Raw genomic sequence first — 12,733 nt, forward strand, 5'->3', positions numbered from 1 at the left:
CGTGTGGAGGAATTTTAGCCCACTCTTCTTTGCAGAACTGCTTTAATTCAGACTCATTTAGGTTTTTGAGTATGAACTGCTCATTTCAGGTCCTGCCACAGCATCTCTATTGGGTTCAAGTCAGGACTTTGACTAGACCACTGCGGAAGTTTAATTTTGTTTTCTTTCATCCATTTAGATGTGAACTTGCTTTTGTGTTTTGGATCATTGTCTTGCTGCATAACCCCTTTACGTTTCACCTTCAGTTCATGAACAGATGACAGGGCATTCTCCTTATGAATCTTCTGGTACAGAACAGAATTCATGGTTTCTTCAATAATGGCAAATCTCCCAGGGCCTGCCTATATGTATGAGTTCATACCAACATAATTGAGCAGTGTAAAAAATCTTGCCAGTGGAAAAATGATAATATTTGTGTATACTTATTGTAATAACAACAACAAAAAAACAACATAAATTGTTAATATCTGCAATATTTACAGAACAAACCACTGTTGGTTCTAAAGAGCATACTGTGTCTCTGCACCTCCCACAAAAAAACGTCTTGTGAGAAACAGATGATTAGTATATCCTTTCCTCATCTTCCATTGCTGTTGTTGGCTACGGAAATTGGTGACATTCCCTATGCAATGCGCACATCTCTCAAAAGGAATGAAGAGAGGTCATTTGATTGACTATTAATGAATCCAGCTGCACCACAACCGCTGATAATATATTCAGTATAATCCAGCCCATTTTTCAGGTGTACTGCATTCGATGAGCTGTATGCTCCTCGCCTCTGGTCAACATGCACCTCAACATTCACCAGCCCAGTGTGCCCACACACCGCACCACTGACTGCGCTCATGCGCCGTGCGACATTGATTCTGGAAAATAGACGACTATTCTAAATGGAAACATTTGGTTAAGTTTGAAGTTATGGTCATTCCATAAATGATCATTTAGGTAAAACATTTGATAAAACAAGTACCTACTCTCTCACAATGTGACACCGGCTTACCTCTGAATATTTCTTCAGAATCCTTCTCGGCTGTCTTCAATAATGTGCTGTCTGTTGCTGACTTGATAAACAAAAGCATTGTACAATATCAATAACTTCCTTTTCTTTACACTCGCTGAATTTTGCTATATATCCCAGCATGCTGGTGGCCTTACTCCTGTAACACAATCTCACAGTTGTTTCAGAGTCAATAAATTGAAATGAAGCATTCATTTTATATATCCCTATTAGCTAATATATCTTCATTGGCTTAATCATTTATTAAACATATTTATTTTTTAATAAATGATTAAAACAAACAAAAAAGCTTTACATGACTGATGCAATAATAAAAACCCACAATCAAGCTTGTGCTCTTTAAAACTTCATAAAAGATCAGTTTTATTTCGGAACCATCCAGAAGTAATTTTTAGTGTTCAAATGTAATGACTTTGATAAAAAGGTTAGAATAAGACTAAATTTCTAAAACAGACCTGTTAATTGTGAAATGTGTCAAAAAAGACAACTTCATAATTTCACCATTATTAGTAAAGCATATGTAATGAAACACAAATAAATATCATTAGGTTCCAGAAGAATTTATTACTAATTTTAGAGTTCTTTTATTTGAGTGGCACATTGGAGTATGTGAACTGGATGGGTGCCATCATTTATAAACGTTGCATCGGGCAATGGCAGAGTGAAGGGACACCTTTGGAAAGCTGTGTGGGTGGATTTGGCCACCAGATCAAAATTGTGAAAATGGCTGCTGTTCTAGAGCATAGAGGGGCAACATGGGCTGGTATCGAATCCAGACCAGCGTGGACTGTAGATTGAACAAGACACGGGTGATACAACTGTGTGTTTGTACAGTTAATTTTATTTAGAAGCCACAGCTCTTGCATATTACAACTGTAGGCTTTTATAAGGCAAAAGCAAGAATGAATCCACCAGGTAATTCACACAGAAACAAAAGCTTTTAGAAAGGGAGAGAGAGAACCCCCAGGAGCATGCAGATACAGCTCAAAATGCAATGTACAGCATTGTATATACAAAACAATTGTGGGACAAAAGGAACTGCTGTCTGACATCTTGTAATATTGAAATAAAAAACAAAACAAAACTAAAAACTAACAAAAAAATTAAAACAAGGAAATTTTCAGGAATGGCTTATTAAGTTAGACAAAAGGGACATCATTTCTTAAAGTTTTCTTTTGTCTTTAAATAGATTACATAAAAGTGCTACATAACTAAAATATAACAATTTTGAAGTTGTAAATTAGTTCCAACCTAAAAAAAATATATAATTTGCAACAAGGTATCACAATGTGGCTATGAGGATATTGCGTTTCTAAAATACCAACTCATTTAAACCAAAATGGTTTCTCGACAACATCTTATTGGTGGATGGCGAGGCCAGGCAACAGAGATGTTGACTTAAAAGCAGAACATAACTCTTAAAAAGGTAAAGTGACGTCAAAGGTGCGCTGACGATGGAAACACAGATTCTTAACAGCATCGAACGTAAATACAGAGGTTCATTTCATTTTAAGCAGTCGGCATCCACTTAAAAACAAGAGATAAATCAATGGGTCCATACACTCATCTTCACGACAACGTACCATCAATGAATGTAAAGTTACGTTTAAGAAGCGCCATATAAGTTTGCATTTAACAGGGACACACCTAGCAGTATTTCTATTCATCTCACTCAACAAACTGTCAAATGAATGGTACTCGATATTGCTTAGGGAACACATAGAAATGAATTCAGAAATAAATGATTCAAAGATTGGTGCTAACTTTTATATCACAGCTAAAATGTCAATCTTATTTTTTTTTCTTTATTGTTACTATTTTTTTTATTTATTATTATTATAACTATCATTTTATTGTTATAGTTTCTTCATGGGCAATTAGAGCTGACAGAAAAAATCTCCTAGAGTGGCTAACTGAATAACAGAGTTGGTACATGCATTGGTTACCAGGCTTATTCAAAAGAGGCTCTAATCATCTTCTTCATCCTCCTCATCGCTGTCCTTCATGGTTATGCCTTGCATTCCGCCTTCCCGGACGGATGCCGCGGCTTCTTCCATGATGAGGCGATTCCGCACGGTGTCATACATTTTACTGTTGAGAGTGGAATCGAGCACGCCTTGCAGGCGGAAATCGCGGTACTTTTTCTACAAAGAATGAAGAAATTTAAATAAAGACATGCAAAATTGAACACAGATTAATTGGGGATGGAAGTCCCCTCAATTAATCAGTGTTGTTTTTTTATATTTTTATTTTAACATGTTTAGCCTGCAGACCAAAGTCAGGACATGATCCCTAATCAGGCTCTCATGACAGAAATAAATAAATAAATAAATAACTTCAAGCAAGCACTGAAATATGATTTGTATCATCATCATGTGGCATTAAGAATTAAGCAATGTTCCACTTTTCCAATATTTAAAGAACACCTCATTGTTCTTTGTACTGTGAAGTACTTTCATCCTGCACAACCACCAAGCAATCATGTTTCTTTCTCCATGCACTCCCACTGCTCTCCTTCTTCTCTGCATTGAGTGTAAAATGTTTTGTTATCTCCTCTTGCCATTAGTGGTAATTTTATCTATAATAAATGCAGATTGCATGTGAGACTGGCAGAGAAGATTTTCAAACTGGAGGCTCACGTCCAGACTCTTCAACACATTAGAGGAAGCGCAGAGTAAAGAAAAACACCCACGTTACCCACTCAACCGTTTTTCCTAAAATGCTAAAATCCGTTCACCCCACTCGACAACACACCGGTCGAGAAATGGAAAGCACAGAAGGCTCTGATAATTGACGTGACAGTTTTTAAACCAGCGACTGTAGGGACCTAGTCAATTGCATTCCTGGTTCTTGAAACACTGACATGGAGGCGAATTTAAAAATGCTGGCTAAGGCTACACATACATTTTCCCGTATATTCACATCAAGACTAACAACGTTCGATGGAGGCTTTGCCCTATTGAGACTGTGTTGGTCCCCAGAAATTCAAATAATTAAAAATCATGAATCAACACCATGGAGTTTGTCACAATAAAATGTATCAATATCAATACAAAATGTATTGCTATTATTTCCAGTAATACTACTCCGAAAGTTTGATTATTACACAAAAGATGCCTTAACTCTAAGGCAACTCTTGTGAACAAACTATTCACCGATTACAGACAGGATGTATCTTACTGAAACATGGCAGAAAGTGGATGAGAACTTTGCTTTAAATTAGTCCTCTTCTCTTGGGTTACCTATTGTCAAAATTCTTGGGGTGGTGTTGCCGTTATCTACAATTCCTCTGTTCACCAAAGCCCAAAACCAGAGTATAAATTAGACTCCTTTGAAGCACCAGTCATGAACCTTACACAGCAAGATGTTGGTTTTTATTTCCTTTTTCCAAAAATGTGAAGTCAATAACAGGGTTTAATGTTACTTTGTCAGAACGAGGTACTGAAGCCTGACTTCAAAAGTATGAAACAGGATCACATTCAGGCGGCAGCCATATTGCCATGTGTTCTGCTCCTGTGGAATAGCTGAAGGTAAGCAGGTCTGGGCTTAGTTAATAGAGCCACCAGGGAAAACTATGTTGCTGCTGAAACTGGTGTTGGTTGGCTTGTAACAGGCAATAAACTCAAGTGTAGTGATTAGGATACTGTGCTGTAGGATATGCCTGGTGAGACATTAAACTGAGGTCCTGATTCACTGTGGTCATTAAAGATCCCATGACACTTGTCACTAAATGTAAGGGGTTCCTTAGTGTACTAGTGAAATTCCCAACCTGGCTCTATTAATCTGCCACCTAATCATCCACTGGCTAGAAATTCTTCTCCACACCTCAGTTGATGTGTGGTGGGCATTCTTCTGCAAAACAGCTTCCGTGCATCCCCCAGGTGGGTGCTACAAATCAGTGGTGGTTATCACCGTAAAATGCATGAGTTTGAGAAAAGCGCTATATAAATGCAAGGAATTATTTTATGTGTTTCTGAGTTGGGGGGTTTTATATGGGCTTTCATATGCTGTTCATATGGGTTTCACACAGATTTCACATGTAGTCACATGGGTTTTCACATGTAATTATCAGACCTGGGTCAAACATGTATTTGTTTTGGAATCAAATGATTTTCTGTGCTCTATTGATCTTGCCTGGTGTAACTGAGCCTGCCAATATGACCAGAAGGTGGGGTTTGCAGTTTTTGAGAGTATTTCATTGGTTCCAATACAACCTGGTCAGGCTCATAGTTCCCAATAAGATGATGAGACATATATTTGAGGCTATGATGACTTTTACAACCTATTTCATTAAGGCAGTGAAAGCCTTTCCCCACAGGGACCTTCACGTTACCTTCACGATCCGGATGAGGATTTTAAGCTGGTAGACGTGGAGCTGCAGGTCCATGCGGTCAGTCAGCCAGGTTCCCAGCAGATTCATGGTGCTGGTGTACCATTGCTGAAACACAGACAAACAGCATTCTCCAGCAAAACAAACAGACACATAAAGGCACAGACACACAGTCAGACAGAAACAAACGAAACAGCTATGGCAAATGACTAAGTCATGGAAACTTTTCAAAGGTTCCATTCCTCTTGGTATACGTTATAAAAATATATAATATCTATTTTTATATCTCTTTTTTAGCATCTGTGACACAGGAGTATTTGAGTGCAACATGACTTTGTTTTTCACTCAGAAGTTCATTTAGATGCAAAATGTTCTTTCTGAAGAGAACGTGTAGTACAGAAATGGAATCAGATGCCCTTTAAGCGCCTGAAAAGTGCAGCAGTGCAGTACTACGTGCTAAATATAACTGCATCCTTTCTATTGAATATTATATTGGCAAGCACATATTTGTAGTTGCTAAAATGAACATATTATGTATGTTCAGTAATGTAGCCTTCCTATACAGGAAGAAAGAGATACAGTAGACAGGGAAAAGGTGTGTATTTCACAGTGCACACAAATACACATGCCTTCATAATCATACACACATACACACCCGCACATATACACACACAGGTACGCATACATACGTACATGTATGCACTCTTACGCATACACAAATACATATATTGTCAACTCCTGACCACTTTTTATTATGTTGTGTCCTATTATTCTGCAACTTTCATGGAAAAAGAATGTTTGAATGAGATCCTACTAGGTACTTGTTCGATCATTGGTTACTACCTCATAAAAAGATTTACAGCTACAAAATAAAAGCCGGTTAAACATAAGGCTGGAGTAATGGAAGTGACTATTCCAATAAATGATTTGAATTACATTTGAACAAATTTAAATTTCATTTTCAAAGATACCAACACGTCACAAAGCACCCGTATTGCCAGATGTTTTGTATTTCAGAGGATCTGAACTGTCTGCTCTATACATAGCAGCGAGGCATTGCATGTAATAATACATGCGCTTTGGAAAAAAAAACTAGAACTGTAAGCCTGCAGCTGCACAAAAGGATGGGTGAGCAGATGACATTATTTAAGGTGTGAGCGTGTGTTGTGTACCTGTGAAAGAAATGGCAGCCCTGCTGTGAAAAGTATGGGGCCCCCACTGATTTGCAGGGCCAGGGGCCGCTTACACATACTCACAGATCTCGCACAGTGTTATTATTGTTTTTTTTTTTTTTTGGGGGGGGGGGAGGGAGGGCTGGGGGTGCCGTAGGGTATAGGAGGAACCTCGACTCGGAGAAAAATCTATACCTTAGGAAATATTATTGGCTACTAAGATAACTTCAGAGACATACTTTCAGATATTTACAAGAGATCAAAAATGCATACATGTATATATAGAATACCTGGCAATTTCGCATTGATACTTCAGTATAAATTGTACTCTTGATGAAAGGACATTTACTTCATCAAATTATTTGACATACCTCTGAATAGGAACATCCACTAAATGACTATAAAACATGGTTTGGTTTAAAAAGACTACCCAAATAAATCCAATTAAAACATGCACACACACACAATTTAAGAATGAGAATTCTTGGGGCTACTGGTGGCTCATTCTATTAAGATTCTGTTCTAGTGTGTAGTTGCCTATTCTATTCCAGTTGCCTCTAGTGTGCCAAGTAGTGGTGGCTGATGTCATGTGCTTTGGAAGGGAGCACATGCTTGTTTGCACTCTCCTGAATTGATAGCAGACTGTGCAGCACCAATAAAATGCTGTATACAATGCAACAATTAAATGAGATTTGTCATAGCATAGTAGAGTTCATCCTCAAGACCAGTATCACCATATGATTAAATTCTTACTTCACTGGGTCAGTGTTCCAGACAAGGATTAAGCCTAGTCCTGGACTAAATATATTTCCCTACTGGAGGTATCCACTAAAAAAAAAAAAAAAAACTTAGTCTTGGACTAGGGTTAAAAAAGCCCTACGAGTGTACCCTTGCAAATCTAATTCTAAACTGACATGTCGACAAAAATACTCAAATAGAATCAATGGATTTCCAAATGTAGATAATGTAGAGTTGACCCATCCAGTTGTCATCCATGTATCTAAATGGCAAAATACATGAGTATGCACTGTACTCTCTTCTCTACCTCAAGGGTCTGCAAACTATGTAATGAAGCAAGTTTGCCTCAAAACCATTGGCTTTGTGTTGAAGCAGTAGTTTAGTTTCAATATGTTATCATATTGGTTAACCCTCTTTGTGGCCACTCAAGTACCACTGCTTATGTATGCATGTAAGGAAAAATATTATAGCTCACAATACACCTGAAACCAATTTAAAAGCTCAGAGCACTTATTAGGAGCTCAGTAATCTTTCATGCGCATTAACATCTACTGCTCAGAGCCGGAGAACTTTTGTTCCATTTGTGTGCTGAATACCAATTGGACCACAGGTGTCAAACTCCAGTCCTGGAGAGCCGCAGTGCCTGCTAGTTTCTGGAGTGTTCTCGGCATAAGTGTTTCATTTAAGTCATTGATTGGCTAAGGAATCCACACACCTTGTTCTCAAGGCCTTAATTGGCAGCTGAATGAAAGGAAACTACAAAAACCTGCAGACACTGCGACCCCCTTGGGATTCAATTTGGCACCCCTTTGGGTGGCCTATCAGTTCACAATGGAAGAGAAAAAAATAAAAACGCAAGGAGTGGACAAGAGGGTTCAGGATGAGGAAGAGCCGGGCAGCTCTCTGAGGGCAAAACATTACAAAACAGATTATTTATATATAATCAATCATTCAACTAATCAATCAATCAATAAAATTCACCGCTATCAAAAGCTGTAGAGGACAAACTTCAAAATTTCATCCTAGACAATGATGCTAGGTGGAATTCAACCAATGGCCTTATGGAAAACATATTAGCTCTATATAATCTGGTCATGAAATCATTTAATTCTGCAGTGCAATATTTGTGCAACCCAAAATCTAAGAAGAAATTAATGACAAATAAATAGAAATAAAAAAGTGGGCAAATGGTTTTTGCAAGCAAGGACTAGTTGTGCTGTTCTCTTAAACCATAATTTACAGTGAAATGTCAATTTTATTACCCGATCTTGCAGGTCTGGAATTGCACATGTTTGTCTCACTGGTGTTTGAGAACCAGTTTAAAGACAACAGCACATAGTATGATATGAGGGGACTCCGTTTTCATCCCTCAAATTAAAAATAAAATGGAAAATCAAACTTTTTCGGCTTTGGTCGTGTGGAGTGACAAGGCAAGAGTGGGGGGTGTTTGGACCATTTTTTGGGAAGGGTGCCCTCCCGCATCCCCTTCGTGAGTTTTTGGTTTTTGGTGCCTGTCCACTTCACACTGTGGAGTGGGGGTGTGCAGTCCATGCAGAAGTGGGTGGCTGGATGCCGATAAGCTGTATGCATGTATGGGGCAGGCCTTTGAGAAGGTGGGTCATGCTAGTAGATGTACACAGGAAGATTATTTGAGTCTAAATCATGCCACTGAACAGAATGTGATAAAACAACTTGACATGAGAGATAAGTTCCATTTTAATCTTTGAGAGAGAAAGAGAAAAGTGGGAGTTTTGGATAACAAAAACAACAGGTAAAAGAAAGGGTGAATCGATAAAGGTTGAAATGAAAGAGAAACAATGAAGGATGAAAAATGTAAATGTGTATGCAGACAATGCAAAAAAATTTGGGGCTTTTTTTTTGGCACTTTGACATTTGTAAGACAGGGAGCAAATGTCAAAGGACCACAAAAAAAAACGCCACACTCCTTGGTTACATAAAAAAGTGAAACACAGTTAATAATAAGGACCCATTGCCAGACACACGATATTGCAGTGAAATTAAAAAGCACAGGAATACAGAGACATCAAGCTCTCAACACACAGTTATTACTGAACTCCTTTAAACTCTCAAACGCAACGGCATCGGGTAAGGGAGAAGCAATGCACACATACGTTTTAAAACAAAGGCTCTTACATACAGTAACTGACAACAGAAAGGGACAACTGGTGCGGGCCTAATAGGCTCAAAGCAAACAGACAGTGCAACGTCCTGCAGAACAGAGGACAAATTATTGCACATGCATCACAGAGGATTATAAACCGGCGAATGCCCATGGTGGTTATCTAAGACAGTGCTCTCTCTCTCTCTTTCCCCATTCTTCCCCATTCTATCATTCTCTTTATCCCTCGTTTTCTGACATAAACACCAAATCAAAAGCCTTTGGACTCCAAAAAGGCATTCCCTACTTCTATTTCTTCAGCGGAAATGTACTGTGTAATATATTTATATGCATTTTTGTACAATTACTTAATTACTTTTAAGATAAAAGTTATTGTTAGGTAGTTGTGTTTGTCACAGAGTAGATACCATTATCAGGTAACTGTAGGTAGCAATAACTTTTCAGAAAGGAAATATAACTTATGGAGATATTTTGTCCCCACAACCACCCCCCCCCCCCCCCCCCCAGTTGTGTATATTATAGTATTGACGTGTATCTGTGTGTATGTGTGTGTGTGTATGTGCACATGTTTGTGTAAGTCTTTTTGCTCATTCATTCCTTTGCTATACTCTTCATTAATTGAGAGAACACTGCTTAAGATAATCCGCTGTAAGGTTTTTTGAACACTTTGCTCGCAAGCACAAATAACCAGAGGGACAAAGGTCCAAAATACTGTGGTAAAGACTGAGCAGAAGACAGCATAGTAAAGGTTCAGAGAGAAAGAAGGGAAAAGGAGAAAGGGCCTCTAAAGTAACGCAGCAGCTCGCCTCAAAATGTGACTTATCCCTCTGCCCTTCGTTCTGTCACATTTTGGAAAGCCTCCTCCCTGAACCGGAGGAGACGGCATTTTACTTACATCAAATAACCTTTCTATATACATCTCTTCATTGACCTTATCTCGCAGAATGTCCTGAGAGTGGCGCACGAAGGTCACGTAGCCGTCAGCTACGTCCATCCCGGGCTTCTGCACGACGTCGAGCCACGGGGAGACAGGAGAGAGGAGAGATATATATACAAGTCAGAGAAGTTAGCATTAGCTATTAGCGGAGCACAAAGAAACAGAAATAGGACAATGTGGCAGAGGACTAGTAATTAGCAAGAGCTAACTAGCATTTGCGCAAAGTGGTTGTGTTACCTCGTCAACAAAACAGGGAAAATGACACAGCTACATTCAGCAAAAGCTTTAATACACTGTCATTCCTGATTTTTTGATGTTGTTTTTTCCATTTTATCAGCCAGACAAAACCTGTTCCTCAAATGTAATTTAATTTAATTTAATCAATCGTTATGCATTACTGGGTCAGTTTAACATTTTTATTTAATTTGGCCCTAAGCACTATTTTTTAAATAGCTGTTAACCACACTAAACTATATTATTCTCATTTGCTGTAATCCCCATAAGAAATTCCTGTAGTATTTCAAATATCTACTGACAAAAAATTAAAAACATTTTCATTAACATTGAGAATATGTTCCATAATTCCAGAGCGTTTACTGTAGATAACATGTATTAATGGTCAAACAATATAAACCTGCACACTTTCACAGCTCTGCTGAAGACGGATGACAGTAACAGAGCATTGCCACTTTATTGTTACAAAATACACTACGGATAAATATTTACTAATTATGCATTATTTTAACTCCCTATACCAATATGTTAAAATGTTAGAGGTGTGTATTATATTTTTTTTAAACCAAATTCCAACATAATCTTCTTTTATGGCATGGAAGGAACCTACCTCCAGCATATTGTCACTTTGCTCATATGGCATTCAAACAGGTAACACAACAGACTTGCACACAGGCTGCTCAACATAATCCCTTTTCAATGGCTAAATTAAATACATTTCTAATGTCATTTTATTGGTCATTGTTGTTGCTGCTTTCATTAAGTAAATTCAGCAGAGATGTGGTCACAATGAACTGACACCCACTGAAAGTAATGTTATTATGCAATATTATTATATATATATATATGCAATTTCCACTGCTGTTTGAGAGGTAATTATTTGTCTGCATAAGCCTCAAACCAATAATGGTTTCCTTGCAATATTTTCAAGATTATACTTGCATGTTGAAATAGTAATAAATAATATGTACAATTGAAAGAAAATAAACTAAACATAAATTAAAAACTTCTTCCTTAGATTTTGTTTTTAAGATACTTTCAAAGACACAAATTATAAACATCACCTGTTATTTAAATATAGCTACATCTCATACAAGGGATTTATTTTAACCAATGGGTACCATTCAGATGGAAAACAGTAATAGCAGTAATATAACAATGTGGATGTACATAGCAAAGCGTCCAGTGTTAATTCAACTCTAACAGAGTACACACGAGTCCAACTGGGACCATATGTACTCTGTAAGAGCTGATTTAACACTTAACATTTTACTGTGTATGAGCAGAAAAATGTTCAGTTTACATCAAGCATTTATATGAGATCAATAATGTCAATTTATTCTATCAGAGTAAAATCTACTCCATCAGAGTTGATTCCGCACTGAAAGGTTTGCTGTGTGGTGATGCATGTGACTTTGCTCATCAAAGGACTCAAACAGTCAGCAACATGAATTATCTTCTCACTTACAGGAACATCCACATACTTTGAGGCTGCTTTCACCTTAGAAAGAATTTAGGAGAAAAGAGGAGGCTTAATTAATGTTTACGCAGTAAAATAACATTAAATCCCCGCTGGCTACTTAAAAAGTAATTCCCTGTTCAAAAACAAGACAGTTTGTATTATTGTCACTAATGATGTTTTTCCAATATCATAAGAGCTGTCCATAGTACAAATGTGCTTGTACGCTGTATGACTGGGGCAAATAGCAGTAAAGTCATGGTTACTCTATGAGGTTATAATGTAACAGTTCAGAATTCCTCATGGATCTGGTTTTACATATATGACAATCTAGAAATGTTGAGCATTCCCAAGCATTCTAGTTGACAGTTTATGAAAGGAAACTGCATTATCTTAAATACTTTAACTCTTCAGACACCAGTAAGATTCCTGGAGGTTACTGTTAAATAGAACCTGTATCATCACCATATTAAAAACTAAATTCTTCTTTCATATGACTGTATATTTTAGCTTTTAATACATTTGTCAACAAAAAAACAACACTGTTTTCAAATATGCATCTAAACAGTCTTTCAAATACATATTTGATCCAGGTCTGATTTGAGGAAACATTCAACGCTAATGCTTTATACAGTATAGATTTTTAAAACTGTGGTCTATAGATGAAGACCAGTGACATATATAATTGTAAGAGACTGAGGAGGC

The 12,733-nt window shown here is 37.5% G+C and overlaps 1 protein-coding gene across 22 annotated transcripts in view; it reads right to left on the reverse strand.

Annotated features, from left to right (window-relative positions):
* Positions 1-2,851: 2,851 nt before the first annotated feature.
* LOC135234583 (calcium-dependent secretion activator 1-like) overlaps positions 2,852-12,733 on the reverse strand; it is a 113,369-nt gene continuing 103,487 nt past the window's right edge. For all 22 annotated transcript variants that reach the window (XM_064299312.1, XM_064299324.1, XM_064299311.1 and 19 more), the window contains 4 exons: positions 12,038-12,070; positions 10,294-10,401; positions 5,352-5,456; positions 2,852-3,162 (listed from right to left, as the gene is read on the reverse strand). In XM_064299312.1, coding sequence (XP_064155382.1) covers positions 2,986-3,162; positions 5,352-5,456; positions 10,294-10,401; positions 12,038-12,070 — 423 coding nt within the window. In that variant the 3' untranslated portion in view covers positions 2,852-2,985. The remainder of the gene's footprint in view (positions 3,163-5,351; positions 5,457-10,293; positions 10,402-12,037; positions 12,071-12,733) is intronic.

The sequence above is a fragment of the Anguilla rostrata genome, chromosome 11 (assembly GCF_018555375.3).
Source record: "Anguilla rostrata isolate EN2019 chromosome 11, ASM1855537v3, whole genome shotgun sequence".
Taxonomy (NCBI): Eukaryota; Metazoa; Chordata; class Actinopteri; order Anguilliformes; family Anguillidae; genus Anguilla; species Anguilla rostrata.